This window comes from Neodiprion lecontei, chromosome 4, assembly GCF_021901455.1.
Source record: "Neodiprion lecontei isolate iyNeoLeco1 chromosome 4, iyNeoLeco1.1, whole genome shotgun sequence".
NCBI classification, from domain to species: domain Eukaryota; kingdom Metazoa; phylum Arthropoda; class Insecta; order Hymenoptera; family Diprionidae; genus Neodiprion; species Neodiprion lecontei.
The window spans coordinates 38,393,980-38,411,450 of record NC_060263.1 but is presented as its reverse complement, the minus strand read 5'-3'; the positions used below and the strand labels follow the sequence as shown (position 1 = coordinate 38,411,450).

The following is a 17,471-nucleotide window of genomic DNA, read 5'->3' as shown; positions in this document are numbered from 1 at the left end:
CATTGTTACTTGAAATCGAAAAAAACATTTCTCATACTTGTGTTTTTTCCGTTTCAATTTTTTTATTAAATGGTTAGAAAACGTTAGAATAATATGATTAGGGGTATATAATTTGTTTTATGTTGTAATTTATACGAAAATAGGTTCGCTTTCTGGGTATCAATATTTATTATAAACCATCGCTTGAATAGGTAGCAAACAATCAAGAATTCGCCTCGACCAAGATACATGAAACATTATTTTGTAAGTATTAATTAATTAGTCGTCCGGGGTCCAGATCCGGGAAGGTCGGAATCTTACTGTAAACCGGGTGATCGTCTAAAATGAGCCGACGTTGTTAATGGACCCTCTTCTGCAAATCCAGCAATCTCTTGTGGGACTATAGCAGACTCTTCGACTCCGGTACAGGGTCGACACATGCACTCAAGAGGTGCCTTGGTAATCACCTAAAACAGCAATACTGTTGTTGACAGAAAATAATTTCATAACTTAAGAGTAAAAAGTAAATCAATACATAGGTAGGTATACGCAGTGCATTCGTTCTACAAATCGAGCAGTTAAACACTGCGAAAAATTATCGCTTCTACTCATTAATGGTGCAGATTTTTTGGAGTCAGTAGACTTACTATTGAAAAATTTCGGTTCGTGAAATAATTTCAAATGCTATTTAATTTAAATAATTTTCTAACATATTTTATCTAGCTGCGTGTTCAGAATCTGTCAGTGCATATTCGAAGCTGGCGCGCACGGTCCGATTCCGTGCGTTCCCTACTCCAAAATAAAAACAATATGGCAGTACTCGAAACACTAAGAATCTAAGTTTGGATAACAATAATTTTTTCCTGTATTTATCTCTCGACATACGTCTTTGAATGTTTCTTAAACAGTGTACAAGCACCTCGTGATACCTGCGACGAACTTATAGCTGTGTTTAAATCGCTAAAATCTCACCACCTTTCGGAATTTTCTTTCGCCTGGTTTCGCTTTCGGACAGAACAGCGACACGCTCGCTTCTCTCTCGCCGCTCTCTTGACAGCACATGCAGCTTCTTTCCATTTGCCAAATTTTCGAACCTGACACCTACGATATCAGGTATTGTTATTATTGTTTAATTATTTTTAAACTACGATAATCTGTCACCCTTCAACTGTTTTTACTTCACCTAACGTATCATTATCCACAAATCTTGAGCGTAACCACTATGTGTATATCTGTTTACTTATGTATACAGAAGTGTCAATTCATTCTTTGGTAATTACGATCCTCTATATTTTTTCATTTATTCAGTTTATGAAATCTACAGGACCCGAAGACACTTTAAGTTTTTAAATTCTGAGGTTTACCCAATTTTTTTTTACCATTATTGCACTGCAATTTACTTTCAATCATTTTTAGGTCATTTTTAGAATTTAAATGTTATTTTGACGAATAATAGGATGTGGATGTTTTTCTTACTTGTAAGTAGCTGCTGCAACGACCAGTGCATGCAAAACTTGGTATTGGTTTCGGAAAACAGCCTGGATAGCGCAGAACGTGTATTACGGGAGTCACTTGACACTCATCCACCCCTGCGATTGTAGAGACGTTTCCACAAAGTAGAAACATCAGTGTAGCCAGTAGAGCTGTTGTGTAAGTAAATTGACATTATTTTTCACTACTCTCAACACAATATTTAGCTATTTTCTATTACGGAAATATCACACTGTACAAATTTATGACTAACTTGTATTTATTTATTGTCTTAACTATACTTCTAGCTTTGATAGCGCAGTTCGTGAAGCTTGTGCAAAATCTTCTGGATTTTGCCGCAGTGGCTAAAATTTCAATCGCTTTATAGCTTAGTTTTAATCACTGCAAATTAATCTGTTGAATTTATTCACTCAAATTTTCTTAGGTACGAAAGTCATAATATATCGATCACAACTTCACCAAAACTCAGATTACAATGTTTTAGAATATCTCAGAGATGAAAATCATTTTTATTACATAACAATTTTTTCATTAATGATGCTCTAGATTTCACACTTCATTTCCAAATACTACTCACAAATCATATTGAGATTGCGCAGACCGTTTCTGCATTTCATTGAGTCCATGGATTTCTGGTAACTCTTTAAATAAATTGATTAAACGCTATTCAATGTCATAATGATGAAAGAACTTTGATATTCAACATAAGTCTTTTGGACACTAATTTTGATAATAAAGAACAAAGTGAAACGACACGTAATTCATTGAAATTAACGTTACTAGTTGGTTTGTCGTAGTCTTCTCGTTATTTAACTTACCAAACTGACAGAAAAATAGGTTTTCAGTGCGATACATTTTTAGGCTCTGCTAGCAAACCACTGTGGCTATTATTCTTCGGTCGTGGCTTTTTATACCCCACAGTTAGCTCCGTTCAGCCCCTACTTTGTGACGCCACTCCCTTATAGAGGGGGGAAACATCTGTTGCCTAAAACTATGCTTGCCAATACCCTGTATATAGTTGTTATACATCCCTATAAAATGGAGACCTTAGTTTTCTCATGCTAAAAATTAGTATTCTTCTGATTTCTCTATAATTCAGTTTAATTCACGAGAAATAAACTGACCTCATTTAATCACCGTTTTCAAGAGTAAGAAATTTACATGGAGGATGAAAAACTGTAAGTATGCAGTGGCGTAAAGTATAAGTGCAGTTCAGTCAAGTGTGAGGTTCTCAAAAGCATCTAAGTCTATAACTCCACCAAAAAATCGACTATTTTAGTTCTGTTAGTTGAGAACCTTCTTAGCCACTTCACAAGAGACGTATCGCTGGACACCCTATGGAGCAGCACGAAAAAACAACGTCATATAATGCTTTTTCATGGTTCACTCTTAGCGATTGAGCCAAATAACCAGGGAAAATCTATTGTTGACCTATAAAGAGCAGTTCCAAAACCATAAATGTAATAGCATTCCTTGAGTTGTCTCATGTCTTGGCAGTTGCAAAATATTTAATCGTCTACACGTTACTGGCAGAAATCCAGTCTATCAATTTTGGTGGTCCTTTGGTTTATTATATTTCTCAAGATATACTTATATCAATGATCCCCTATTTAGAGAGCTTCTTCTTTTGTGCAATACGCTACGGTTGTAGTGCAAAATTGAGCTATTTTATTTGTGTTAATTTCTGGTCAACAGTTCCACATTCCAATAATTCTTTGAATACACACAATTTGGATTAGTGGTGAGTGCAGAAAAATTTTTCATCTAATACATTTAAAAAAATAATTTCATCTAAACATCAATGTATATAACTTGAGTAATTAGTTGTTAGTAATTTGTTGACAACAATAATTATTTTTTCTTATTACATGTATTTGAGTCTCATTATGATTCAGCAAATTCAATTGATAAATACGACAATAATTCTTTGCACATTCAATGCGTGCTAGTCAGTTTTAAAGTAAGTAGAAATTAATATGTTTTCTTCTACAAGACGAGAGACTTGATGATGAATTGAATGCTTTTCCAACATTTGCGATCATTCGATTTATATATGAATTAAAAAATTTAATTCTCTCAGTCATACGCGGTAGTCAATAAGCAGAAGTCTTAAATCACACTATTGTTGGCAGATTGAGCTAATTCAGAATTCTATATGTATATCAATACCATGTTCAATATCATTACTATGTTCGATGTCATTCAGGAATTCACTATAAATGATTATTATTAACTGATCAAACGTTTCAGGTAATATTAACATCTTGAAATATTTAACGACTCGGAATATAGGCCATGTGTGAATCAAATTTATTGCAATGATTCAGCCAAACTTAATGACGTACGTATAATTCAAAGTGAAGTTGAAAAAAACGAGAATATGTATATTGGAAAATTGTATTTTATTCGCATTATTAAATACAAGCGCAGGGTTTCGTTGAAGAACAAGGTATTTCAAGTCATAATGTTTATATTATATAATCAATAATGATACAGTATTGGATTGTAACAAAAGACGACGATTATTGGTATAAGCATGTAGTCCAAGTCAGCAAATCACGAAGTTTTATCTTGCGAAATCCCCGCATTTGTAGCATTTGCATTCGGCTGGCTCTCGTAGCTTGATTTCCATGGAACCACCTTCTTCGCTGTCCAATCTAACACCATCTGCGTCATAGCAATGATCCAGGAAAACATCTCGCTCTTTTAGGTAACTTTCACGACAGCAGAAACATTCCTAAATAACACACAAGAGAAGAAAAATTAGTTTGGCTATAAGGAGAGTAGATATCAATCTAACTTTGATCTCGCTTTATTTTTATCACAAAGTTATTGAAGCAACCTATCAATAATTACTATACTTTCTTTGTTTCGGTGTACCTTTAAAAATCCTGTGGTGGAGACGACGCTTGGCTGTACCTGCGAATTACAAAATCCCTCGCATTTTGTAACCGTAATATCACCGCCACACGTTCTTTTCAAACGTCCCAGGTCGTCATACTCGTCTGTAGTAAAAACATATTACCAAATGTAATTTGAAGCTTATTTAAGCGTTTCAAGTTTTACCTTTAGTTACGTGAATTTCTGTTTGCAATGTCTCACAATTCTCATCTCCTGACAGCTGAGCGATTACATTACTTTTAAAAAGTGCCATAATGGCTAGTAAAAAAAGGACCGACTTCCGCATTATTTAACTTATTTCAACTGTAATAAGATTATTTCTAAGATGTCCTAGACTCGCGTGCGCTGCAATAAGATTTTCAATGAGCTTTGTCAACGTTTAGGGTCAAAGTGAGGAGACGAAATACGAGAGGAAAGCTTTTATACATACTTTTCCCACCCCTGACATTACGCGTTGGGGAGTAAACCACCCACTGTGTCTTGATAGCCTAGTCGATCCGAAATCACTTCCAACTACATACAGCTCGAACGTTTTTTTTTTTATTCTTTTTTTTTAATTCTTTTTCTTTGTAATACATCAGTTTATTCGTATAGAGATACTTTGCATTATCCACCTAATGCTTTTTTTATGTTATGTTCCCCAGTAGGAGGTACTATCTGACATTCCATAGCAAATCAGAGTTTTACTATACTAAGTATAGAAGCCTTGTATAAAATTGTCAGCTATAACAATTGTAAAAGATGTAAGGACTGGAATGAAATTATTTTTTTATCCTTATATACTTGACAAAATTTAGTGTCTTTAGTACGTCTGTTGCAATTGAGTATCTGGATGCACGCACAACCTAAGTTAACTTAGGCATTGATACAAGTTTTACGAAAGTTGAAAAGCTCGAATGAGCTCGTGTTTCATATCACAATACCTCGTTGGCAAAGTATCAATCTCGGAAGGTAATTATTTTAGCAACCTGTAGATGCATACTAAACTTCACGTCGTCAATAAACAATCCAAAACAATCACTTGGATCATTCTTAGGTGAAAAACGTGGAATTTCGTGTTAAATTTATTTTCCCTTACTATTCACAGTATTTCTAACTTTCATCTCATATACATGTACACAATTTAGTAGTCAAGAATAATTTGAATAGTTTTCATGAAAATATCATTCTAAATCCATTGAATTAATCATGACCAGAGCTAAGAGATGTGATCTCATAAATCTATGTATAAAAAAAAATTTTCAGAATGGCTGAATTTTTAAAATCGTATAAAATCCATCATTTTTATTGTCAACTTCTTATGATATTATTAATACCTGTTCTTCAAAGAACGTAATTATCCATCAACACATTATCAATTATCTTCTGTTTAGGATGCAGTCTGCTAAAAATTCCCCTAATTAATTTGTTTTCTTCAAATATTATTTGTCGGTAAATTCCAGAAAAAATCCAAACGATACGAAACACTAAAATAGTTTGGTTCTATTTTGTTTATTTTTTCCGTAAAAAAATTGACAGTATTACAAGCGCCAAATATTAGCCTAGATATGATGTGATTAGTCCATTAGATAAATTAATTTCAGTATTCAATGATCATCCCGTGTATTTCCTGGACAATTATCTTTCAAATCATCTACATCGTCATATGCTGCCCCGCACCATATGCAATAAAAATATTGATCTCTTAGGTATTTGGTTAAAATTTCTAATTTTTCACTAGCTGGTATCCTGTAGTGATCATCTTCATTTTCATCTTCATCCTCTTCACTTGATTCCACTGACTCGTTGTTTTCAGAGTCTTTTTTCTCTTCTTCCACTATCGGCCAGTACCAAATTTCTACAGGTTTGTCAATATTATTTTGATTATCTAGCTGCTCGCAGCTGTTTTGACTTCTACGTAAATCAACCTCTATCATCTGCTCGGTTTTTCTCTGTGAAATTCTTCCTCGAAAATCATTGGCGTTAAAATTATCCTCTTTCTTCTTCCCATTTTTTGTTGCTGACGGTTTTTTCTTCGGTGCTCTGCCTAAGCCCAGCCTATTTGTCTTCAGATCAATCGAAATTGGCTCGCATATTCCACTCTCCTTCTTCCCGATTCCTTGCCCAGGTGTGTATCCCATTTTCTCCAATAATTTAAAACCTGAATATAAGTAATAGTGGATATAACAGTTTCGAAAATAGTTCAAGTAGGATATTTGTCTAGCTCCAAGTGTGCAGAAATATAATTACAATGATTTGAGCTTGACCTTTATTGTCACTAGTGATGGCAGATGCTAGTCCTTTATCTCTCGTTTCCTGTTCTATGACCCGTACAGACACATTTTTTTCCTTTAATCGAGCTTCAATCTCTGCCTTCTTTTTTAAAAGATCTAATTCCCGTTGATCTGAGCGACGACGAGCGAGAATTGGAGTGCAGTGTTCTTCGGTAGCATGGAGAAATTTATCAGACATGTAATCTTCATCATCGGACATGATTTATTACCTACCTGAAAATTGAATACAGATAAGTAGAAATGTAAAAAATTCGCAACCACGTTGAAGACTAAACCATTGTTGTGACAGACCTGATGAGTGAACATAACGTACCGATAAAAAAATTAATTAACAAGTGAGGCTCAAGATGGTCGTGACAAAAGTTCCCTCATATGTAATACCATAAACACTCAAATTTCTTCGATTCTTCCCCTTTTTTTTCGTTAATCTTCTGTCAACTTGCTTTTGAGGTTATCTTCAATTTCTACTGATAATGATTTGACCAAGTTATTCAAACGATCTTGTCACAGGATATTTTTCAAAAAATTTTACTCGCGCTTCTCCATTTGCACGTAAGATTCGCCTAGCCTCGCATTCAGGTTGATTGAAATACTTTGAGAATATCCATGTACGATGAACTCGCTCCGGTTTATGTGGGAAATTATGCATACAAATGGTCATGTGATATTTTAAAAGGACGTACGTCACACATACACATATTCATACGCAGATACATCCGACGGTCGATAAACGGAAGAAACACCGGAATCGGAATTCGGACTGACTCTCAAGGAACAAAGTGAATTCGGACCACTGTGTTTCCGCAGTCCACCCGTGTACAATATTTTGTCTTTCAATTGTTTATTTAATTGCTCGTGTAGTCTCTTATTCCCATACGTGAAGCGTAGAGAACTCCGAAGGCGATGCGATCAAATCACTAATACCATCAGTACCGAGTAAAGTTCACGGGAGTTCAACGCAATTGTTGAGAGAGCGAAAAAAATATTCTGATTCTGTGTGTCTGTAGAGCAACATCTCGATCTCGAGACATCGGAGATTTCGCGTAATTATCGTGTTAAAAAAGTGCTTTCTACAACTACACCTTCGTCGCTGACCCCTTGAACGTTCGCCGTGTGTTACTTACGTTGCATTACCATGTTGAAACTGTGCCTGACAAATAAATTATATCAAATCTTAAAGTAACAAACACCGTTCACTGTTCCGTGTTTTAAGTAAAGTATTTTCGTCTTGATACCAATAACGCAGAGCTGCTGCGAAAGTCGAGTGTGATTAAACTTGGGTGATATAATTTGACAAGCGTAACACAATACGCCTAGCGAGTTCCTACCGAGTGATGATTGTCCGTTTTTTATGCCGAGTTATGGCACGCTATTGTTAACGCCGATGAACCCTACGAGCCAGTTTAACAGCTATTTTCGTTGTGTGGGCGTGTGCAGCTTCTATCCACACATGGACTCGAACCATGGTACATGGTATCCGAAATTTTTCGAACATACAGCTTAAAGACCTTTCACCTTAAACGAGTTGATAATGTTATTGGGCGATAAGTTTCAAGCCATCTGGATAGGCGAATGAACTGAGAAAAAGTGACATTGACGTTTATGTAGTGGTGTACACAATATGAAGATCAATATTAATCATTGTAAAAATAATTGACGAAGATATAAGCTGCTGGAAATCTTATCGTGCATCCAAATGTGAAAATCCAAAATTAACACCAAACTAAACTAATCTCAACACTTTGATGAAGAAAGTGTTCAACGTACGATTAACCTACTGCCGTAACCACTAGCCAATTAATATATTTCTCATAGTTATATCCGTTAAATAAAGTTTACAATAGGTTATGGTTATAGCTAGTGGGGGTTGGATTCAAAATGCTACTTATTCGCCGACCCCGAACAATTCCAACCTGAACACTAGTAACACGCCAAACAACAAGATGGCTGCTAAGGCAGTTTTGATTTGTCGGGCAAATTCCCATCCATTTCACGAGCGCACCGTTTCGCTCGAACAACCGGTTAAAATTGGTCGTTCCGTGGCGAGAGCTCGAGCTACGCCGAACAATGCTATATTCGACTGTAAAGTGCTTTCGCGAAATCACGCCTTACTCTGGTACGAGGCTGGTAAATTTTATATGCAAGATACCAAGAGTAGTAACGGAACGTTTATCAATAGCCAAAGACTTAGCATAGGTGGCGAAGAATCAGGACCCAGGGAGGTGTGCTCTGGTGATATTGTACAGTTCGGAGTCGATGTTATGGAAAACACGAGGAAGGTTACTCACGGATGTATCGTCGCTACTTTAAAATTGTACCTGCCTGACGGTAAAGAAGCTAAAGCTAGCGTTAGCACGTCGGTTGCGAGTCCTACGAGTAGTGTATCCCTGGAGGATTTGTACAAACTTAATCAATTCTTGCAAGAAGCTAACAGACGGGAAGAGGTCCTTAACGGCAAACTTCATCACCTCCAAAGACTGGTAGAAACGACAAGACAGGCAGCCGATCAATCGTGGAAAGCTTTGATTGACGAGGACCGTTTATTATCGCGTGTCGAAACTGTCGAGAGTCAGCTAGTTGCTTATTCGAAGAATTTTACAGAGGATAAGATAAGGAATGAGCTTGTTAAACTCCAAGAAGACAAAGCACAGTATCAAACAGCGGCTAAGGAAGCTTTGCAGAAAATATTGCAGGAGAAGTTAGAGGTGACACAAAAGTTTGCCAATCTTGAAAGGCAGCTTAACAATACCGAAGATGAGTGTCAGAGTTTGCATGAAGTATCCAAAACTACGCAGGCTGAGCTACAGGAACTAGCAGCTAAGTATACCGAGGCCCAAACTAAAATAAGCGAATTTTCTAACAAATTGGTAGAGAGCGAAGACAAGATGAAGGACTTGGTAGCTCAAGCTGAACAAGAAAAGAAGGGACTGCTAAAAAGGATCAAGGATCAGGCTAGAGTGGAGAAAATCTTGCAGTCAAAACTGAGGGACTTCAGGTATGACTCTACTACCATTCACGAGAAAGTGACTGCACTTAGAAAGCACCTCAAGACTCTGCAAGATATGAATTTGGACCTTCTTACCGACGAGGCCCAGCTTGCCGTTAACAATATATTGTACAAAACAAAGCTGATGTCTATAGAAGACTTTGATTATAATGAGGAGTCTAATTCTTACGCGAACAAAATTGAGCATGACAATCAAATTAACTCAAACTCTTGCAACAAGAGCAATATCGACGTATCATTATCAGAGATAGATAAGATTGTAGGGTGCATCCTGGACCCACCTTCCAGGAGAACCCTGGTCAATGGAAACGCTAATTTAGATAATTTAGACACCAGCGTAGAGTCTGACAATAACTCTGAGGTTAGCGAAGACGCTTGTACCACCACCAGCGACGATGGCAGCGAAAAATCAGTCGTCGAAGTGAAGAGAACCAGCGAAGAAAACAGCACACCAACTAAAGCTGCCGGTCAGCCAGCTAGATTATTAGAGGTAAGATTTGCTTGCGAAGAAAATGGTGAACCTTTAGAGGTTCATTATGATCCTGTTGAACAAACCGGAGAGGAGTCCGAGGTTTCGAGTTTGACAAGTGATTCAAAGGATATTAAAAATTCAGCAGAAAGTGAATTCGAAGACATTGATAAATCTTTTGAAGTATGCGATAAAGAAAAGAAACGTGAAAATAGTGAGGAGCGTGACGAAGATGAAGAAGAATGCGGCGAGGGTGAACATTTAGATGGAGATTATATAAAGACTTTAAAACCGATATCGAAAAACGAGTCTGCACAACAAAGTTTACAGTCTAAGGAATATACTCTTCAAACTTTAATTGGCTCTTTGGACTCCTTGAAGGATGAAGATAACTATGAGGCACAGCAATTAGCTAATAAGGAGCTGGACGACCTTAGAGAATGGCTGATTCACGAGTCTAATGAAACTGTAATAAGTAAACTAAAGGAGTTGTATTATCGTGCTAAAAATGAGACTCAACGTATTCAAGAAATAAACGAAGAACTTGTCATTCTTAAAGAAAAGTGCAACGCTTGTACAGAAGAGAATACAGAACTAGTTAAAGGATACGAAGCTCTTAAAGCTCAGTGTGGAGATCTGTTGAATGTTACCTACACAGTTCCCATACAATACGTTGCACCAATCGCAATAGCATTTTTATGGATGCTGTTTGAAAAAATATTCTAATGTTCTCTAACTCTGTACATAGTTATTGTTCATACTATTATATTTGATTTTTTATGATGTCACATGTTAAGCATATTATTATGAGATATAGTATAAAGTAATTATCATAATAACAATAATAATAATAATACCAAGCATTACAGGATACTCCAGCATATTGTTTCGGTTGCAATTGAGAACCTTTTTTTATACGAAAAGAAAACAAACATAATAAATAAATTAACAGTGTACATATATACATATATTATATTTAACTCTAAAAGTCAAGGATGTGAAGATAAGTTTATTCGCTTCCATTATGAGTAAACATTGAATGGAAGCTCAGCATCTTACCATTTCAATTCAAGAACCAGAAAGAAATCAAATATTTATATTATTTTACTTCTATTTATATCCTTTACATCTTCAGTACACATAAAAACATTCAAGCATTGTGCCAATTCTTCGGAGTTGGAGATGTGTTAGAAAAATATATAGACAATACTGACGTACCGTATAAAAAATGAATAACCACTTTGCCAATTTCAATACCATATCGTTTTTAACGTATAAAACGTATTTCTACACTGAAAAAAAAAACGACATGCAAATTTATCGTATGTATCATTGATTATTATGCATTTTCATTTGCAAGTAATCGTGATAATGTATATTGGTAAATAAAATAACTAGAATGCAAAATTTTTTATAACTTAGCACGGAGAATCTTTTATACTCAAACTAAGTGAATATTCAGGAAAATTCAAAGATTTATGCAAATATGTAAAATTTATTCTCTACTGTACTAGCTGATATCACGCACTGAATATTGCCTGTGGAAAGCACTTGGTTCTGTTATATGTTAAATTTTATTGTAATAAATACATTAATGCAATGTTAATTGTTAGCTGGTAATTATGTTCTTGTTATTTAAATTTTCACAATATGGTTTACAGAACACCTCAATGTGGTATTGATCAGTATGGGCCTAGAGTTATTTTCATATTGGCAATAAATAAAATAATGGTCTCTCTTAATTATTCGTCGTTTATAGTAGATTAAAAATTTATTATATTTTCTTATCATGTTAGTTTTTGTAGTGTGCCATTGATTAATTCGATTCTTTCCATTTTGCAAAAAATAACTGAAAGATGTTGCACTATCTTTCCAGCGTAAAATGCAGCATGTTGTAGAATGAAACCAATTTGGAAGGTTTGAGATAGAATATGACGATAATAGTTATTAAATTCTGTACATATTTTGTTGATATAATATTAATACCTATGTAACAGTCACTATATAAAACGAAATAAAATTAAATTAATTGAAATTTTATTAATCCGTCTTACTATATCCTCTTGTAATTTGCACTGTGCTATCGCTTTCAATGTCAGCTTAAGCAGCCTTTAAAGTCAATTATTAGCCCTAATTAATTCTAGGAAGCATTGTTTTTTTAAAGTAGATATGAAATTAACTTGGATAAAAATGCGTTGAGCGAAATTTTTTTAATCATATACCTCTTGCATGTAATAGTTAAAAGTACAAATTAAGTATACGCATAATGAAACTAGTTGAAAAGTAATGAGGGATTAATTTTTTGTTGTAAGTAGTATAAATTTAATTATTGTATTGCATATAGTATACAGAAATTTATATCAGTACTTTGTGTTTAATTTACAGTCATGGATACCTAGCTGGTTCTAGTTCACTGAGTCATAACTAAAATCATAAGGACTTCCAATGCCATGCGGGCAATAATATTCTTGACAATAACTGGAATGTGCCGAAAACACTAACACATGGCAGGTGGTTCCAGTTCTAACGGAGATTCTTCTCCAAGTCGAGTATGTAGAGATTTTCTGCGCAACGTTTGCCACAGAGGGAAGCGATGTAAATATCTTCATGAAAGATCAGAAGATGACCCAGCAGATGAATATACTTTTTGTCATGATTTTCAAAATGGGATTTGCAATTGGCCGGGATGCCGATTTTTGCATTGCACTGAAAGTGAAGAAAAACACTTCAGAGCAACTGGTGAATTACCACCGCGTATTTTATCGAATTTGAAATGTAACAATGACAAATCCGAACTACCGTTATGCAAGGATTTCATCAAAGGCAGCTGCCAAAGAGTCAATTGTAAGTACAGGCATTACAAGAAGGAAGAACCACAGCATCCTATGGTCCCTCCGCCCCATCATACCGTTACGAGACCTCAACATAATTTTAATGGTGTCAGTAATGGCGAAAATCGAAGATATGAAGAAGAAAGAAGGTAATTTACTTGACAGTTGGAATTTAAGATTCAAAATAAGTATTACGGTTGAAAAATGCATTTGACAAGCAACTCTTTCATTGGTCTACCATAGTTATTTCTTAATTGATCAGTAGTTGCAGTGTGAAGAGATAATGTACTCTGACTGAGCAGAGAGCTAAAGTAGGTTCATGCATATAAATAGACATTCTATTACATTAACTATCACACTGGCTGCCTTCTATCGTGGATAGAACATGTTGTTGCTATTTAGATGAATCATGCATTAGACATGCATTGTAAGCATCAATCATATACATACATCTGACTGCGGTATATTCTGTAGCAAACAAGCAAAATTAATGATCAAGGCTATTTTTAAACTGATGTTTTTATCACTACCTCTGTACACGTAAATATTTACAAAGAGGATATCAAATCATACTGTACAGCTTTGGTTTCTTTGTTTCTGGTTTTTCTTCTTTTCAAGAAACTATCAATTTTTGAAATGTAATAAATCACAGATTACAATTGTTTATATATCATAGTTTTTATTGATGAATATGCTTGATTACCAGCTACCACTGGCAGATGGAGGACCCGCATCCACTGGTCCACAATAATGGCTACAATCCTTCTACGCATCCGCCTGATTATTTGGGGCCTCCTGAAGCAAAACGACGAATTGTCTCTGGAGAAACTATCTTGCATTTCGAAACGTCACCTCTGGTAGGACAGCATCCAACCCAGCCTGTAACTTCTAGCTATTACTATCCTGTAATCCCCAGAAATGAAGCTAGAGCTTTTAATCTCGAAGATGAAAATGCATTGCTGAAAAAAAAGATTGAGGAACTAAAAAAGCAGGTAAAGTTCGCAATATAATGTAATACAACTTTGTGGTGTTGGTCAAGTTTCTGTTTCATAGCTTTTAAAAGAATTCAGGCTTATCAATTTATAGTGAAATTGAAAAAATGACTCATGGAACATTAAACAATTGGTTTTAAGCAACTCAATTATAATACAGAGTGACTTTGTTTTATCAAAAATGTCGTTTAAAGTTAATTCTATACTCTTCAAATTGCAGGTCAACGATTTAACAGCGACAAATGAATTCCTACTGGACCAAAATGCACAACTAAGAATGTCTGGTAAAAGGACAACTAATGTAACTGCTGTAACAGTCCCAGCAGTTACGATAACAAACACTGTACCTCCATCTCAAGCTCCAACACCTCAACAGATGGTTAATGCTGCTGTAGCAGCTGGAACACTGCGAACTGTTACAGCTAGCGTTGCAACTGTTCCTGTGAGCATAGCAACAGTAACTCCTGTATCAATCGCTGCTGTTTCCATGGCACCGGTGTCTATTCCTCCACCGATTGTCACGATGGCTCAACAAACTATTAGTATGAGTGGTTCGGGTCCTCAGCCTACCAACCAACAAGCACCGAACGCTCAGCAACCAACAAACTTACCACTATCAATATCTGGTCCAACCGCACCACTCGTTTCTTATCCAATTATGACACAAGAACTGAGACCTGTCTTACAATAAAAGATTATTCTTTTATTGAAGTTAAAAAAACACCAACTCATTTAAATACTGTATTAGGGAGCCTAAGATCAAAACCATGATTCGTAACATCCCAGCTAAAACCGTATAAAATCAAAAGATTAGATGACTCTTGACCCGGCTAGGTGGGTAGTAACGGTCAAGAACGCAGCTGCTTCGTGGGGGGCCATTTCTGCTATGTCAAAACAAATAGGTAGACAGATGTATAACATCCTATCTGATAGTGAAAATGTACATAGATTTTGTTATTTTACTTATAAAATTTTTGGTTTAAGACATTTTGCGCGCAGCTTTTTACCTGGTGGAGTTTTCAAAAATGGCACCAAATTTAGCCAACCTCTTCCATAGCATCCCAGTTCGATTTTTTTAAATCCTTTTGTATGGCTACTGAGGTTACGAAAATACTGTTTTTAAACATTTTTAATACTGACTATAATGCCCAATAAACCAGATGCTGCACTCAGTTGGTCTGATAAAAATTTCTTCTATATCTAGGCAACTTATTTTATCATTTCCAACAAATGGGATTGGCTAAATTTGTTGACATTTTCAAAATGCAAATGCAACGTCTGAGGCGGTGCGATTTTTTTCTGACCCCAATTTAATTACAAGAATAATTTTCAGACGGCATGCTATACGTAATTTTTTTTCTCGTTTGTTTTTTCAGAATGGTCTCGTGGACAGGCGCTGCGCTATCGGCGTATGAAAAACGTGTCATTGGTATTTCAGGACTATCATGTAACTACATTCCGGAAATCAGACAAGATATTATCTAACAGGTCGGCTCAATTTGTTCACATTTTTGAGTTCAGGATCATATAATAGATTTTATACGGTTTTGGCCAGGATGTTATGAGTCAAAAATCATGGTCGTGAGCTGCCGTAATATACGTGTGTTCTACTTATCGTAATGATCAAGAAATATAAGCCTACGAATAGTTATATTTTATATACAAAAATAGATTGCTATAGGTACTTTTATTGTCCCAGATACTACTAAACAAAGCTTGCGAAATTTGTTAGCTTATTGGTTGTTTTCCCTCATATTAACGTAGCAGGCTTCTTTTCATATTTTCAGTAAGATATTTTTCTTCTTAGAAGTGGTAGAGTGGAGAATTCATTTATCATTGATTGTTAAATGTTTCTAAAGCAAAATATTACATATTTATAGAAAAGAAATGTCTAATTTGATACAAGTCTAGAAATTCCAGACAAATATAATAAATTGTGAAAGATGAACTGTATACCAATCCCGAACAGGTGTAGAGCCTTGAAAGTTATCGTGTGTACTTTGGTAAGTTCGTTGACTGAAGAATATAAAGACAGTTGCCCTAATGGGTTTTGGTGTGACAACCGAAAATCGTCGTGCGCTTGCACCCCCTGAGATGTTCCAACGGTAGAGTTGAGAAGTTATTGCAGAACATCAAGAGAGTTGCCGATTTCGACATGATGCTGGCTGCATTCACCTTCCGAGTAACGCAGTCTTCGCAACGGTAAGCCCAAGCCAGTACTTAACCTGTGTGTACTTACCGACTTGTCGGCGATACAAGAAATCAATAATGAGAATAAATTTCTTCCAAAATTCGTAGCAAAACAGTGATTTGATTATAGTATAAGTACCCGAGAGGAGAATGTATACATAGATCATAAATAATAATAGCTCAGATGTAATAATGATGCAGAGGCCAAAAAGTATATATGTAAATGCGGTCCATGTACGATATTGATATATATGATCCACTTACGATTATTACGTGATGCATACTACAAATTTTATAATTTTCCAAGAGACAAACTAGATCATCTACAATAATACGGCTATAATATGGAAATAGAAGAATTATTCATTGCGAAATGGGATTCTATTCGACACGCGCTCGATGTATTCCATAACATTAATATTCATAATTATTTCAATAACTTTTCATTTGCTATCTCGATCTTGAAGTTTCGTAGGCATAGAATCGAAACGCTGTTTTAGCTAATCGCAAGTGAAGTATCTACGTTGGGTAGAGTAGCAGAATTGTTTTTTGAAAAGTGTTCGTATGGAAAAAATTCAGAGTAACTGTCATACATCACGGATGCACTAATTTTGATCGAGATGAAATGGATGTTCCGTATATAAGACAGTATTTAACGCAGTGTCCTGATTTAAAGACCTAAAAAGGTGATTGTCGGAGATTTTATTTATTTTTTTTTTTTTTTGATAGGGAGAGATAGAACGAAGCTTTTTAAAACTTCGAGTGTATTTTAACACACGTTTGGAAGGTACGAGCAAAAATTTTTATCATCCAACTGTCGCAGAACGGCAGCGTTATTAGCTGTCCCGGTAACTGAAGAATATATCTTTAGTCAACGGCTGACCATCGAAGGACCTAGCCGCTTGAGTTTGGAATGGGCAGGAAAGATAAAGTGCGTATTTCTTGTCTGATATGTAAAAACTAAAATCATTATACGTGAGCAATCAACGTCAGAAATTAAGTGATACTAGTATTTTTCGAAATTTGCCAAAATGCGTAAAAAAAAATAAAAATGGGCCGAGTGACTGAACATTGAAGTCCTGTCTCAACCATTTTCTTTCATGAAATTCAGACTCCGAATCAAGTATGTACATTAAAATGAACATTAGTCAATGCTGCTAAGTTGTAACCATTTGGGCCTTCCAATTGTTCATTATTTCATTTTAAAGGTAGGCGCTCACTGGTGATTTTTGTTATGAGACAAAATGTCACGGATCGTAGCTTTCTATAGAAACCTATGAAGCTGAGTTGTCGTGTGATAAAATTTAGGAGTCAGCGCCTTCCCTAACAGTGTAACGC

General features: G+C 35.6%; 5 protein-coding genes across 9 annotated transcripts; 2 read left to right on the top strand and 3 right to left on the bottom strand.

Moving 5' to 3' along the window:
- Positions 1-144: 144 nt before the first annotated feature.
- On the bottom strand, positions 145-2,350 carry LOC107216529 (bursicon). 2 transcript variants are annotated; one of them, XM_046738419.1, is made up of 4 exons: positions 2,289-2,350; positions 1,456-1,622; positions 952-1,080; positions 145-446 (listed from the first exon to the last, which is right to left on the bottom strand). In XM_046738419.1, the coding sequence occupies exons 1-4, from the start codon at positions 2,323-2,325 to the stop codon at positions 297-299; spliced, it is 483 nt and encodes a 160-aa protein (XP_046594375.1). In that variant the 5' UTR covers positions 2,326-2,350; the 3' UTR covers positions 145-296. The 2 variants fall into 2 exon arrangements, with proteins under 2 accessions (XP_046594375.1, XP_046594376.1); XM_046738420.1 differs by having other exon boundaries at positions 955-1,080.
- LOC107216502 (zinc finger CCCH domain-containing protein 10) lies at positions 1,492-16,236 on the top strand. 2 transcript variants are annotated; one of them, XR_006904068.1, is made up of 5 exons: positions 1,492-1,629; positions 12,506-13,100; positions 13,658-13,943; positions 14,164-14,845; positions 15,320-16,236. XR_006904068.1 is itself a non-coding variant. In XM_015653711.2 (4 exons), the coding sequence occupies exons 2-4, from the start codon at positions 12,625-12,627 to the stop codon at positions 14,632-14,634; spliced, it is 1,233 nt and encodes a 410-aa protein (XP_015509197.1). In that variant the 5' UTR covers positions 1,492-1,629; positions 12,506-12,624; the 3' UTR covers positions 14,635-16,236. The 2 variants fall into 2 exon arrangements, 1 of the variants encoding a protein (XP_015509197.1); XM_015653711.2 differs by having other exon boundaries at positions 14,164-16,236.
- LOC124294168 (partner of bursicon) lies at positions 3,874-5,523 on the bottom strand. The gene is made up of 3 exons (XM_046738422.1): positions 4,537-5,523; positions 4,351-4,475; positions 3,874-4,207 (listed from the first exon to the last, which is right to left on the bottom strand). Exons 1-3 carry the CDS (start codon positions 4,655-4,657, stop codon positions 4,037-4,039), a joined length of 417 nt encoding a protein of 138 aa, XP_046594378.1. The 5' UTR covers positions 4,658-5,523; the 3' UTR covers positions 3,874-4,036.
- Positions 5,641-7,898, bottom strand: LOC107216511 (G patch domain-containing protein 11). Of its 3 annotated transcripts, none has more exons than XM_015653740.2 (3): positions 7,769-7,898; positions 6,618-6,857; positions 5,641-6,511 (listed from the first exon to the last, which is right to left on the bottom strand). In XM_015653740.2, the coding sequence occupies exons 2-3, from the start codon at positions 6,841-6,843 to the stop codon at positions 5,958-5,960; spliced, it is 780 nt and encodes a 259-aa protein (XP_015509226.1). In that variant the 5' UTR covers positions 6,844-6,857; positions 7,769-7,898; the 3' UTR covers positions 5,641-5,957. The 3 variants fall into 3 exon arrangements, with proteins under 3 accessions (XP_015509226.1, XP_015509218.1, XP_015509209.1); XM_015653732.2 differs by lacking the exon at positions 7,769-7,898 and adding an exon at positions 7,177-7,300; XM_015653723.2 differs by lacking the exon at positions 7,769-7,898 and adding an exon at positions 6,958-7,284.
- Positions 8,131-12,160, top strand: LOC107216495 (sarcolemmal membrane-associated protein). The gene has a single exon (XM_015653698.2). The coding sequence runs from the start codon at positions 8,492-8,494 to the stop codon at positions 10,844-10,846; it is 2,355 nt and encodes a 784-aa protein (XP_015509184.1). The 5' UTR covers positions 8,131-8,491; the 3' UTR covers positions 10,847-12,160.
- Positions 16,237-17,471: the final 1,235 nt, after the last annotated feature.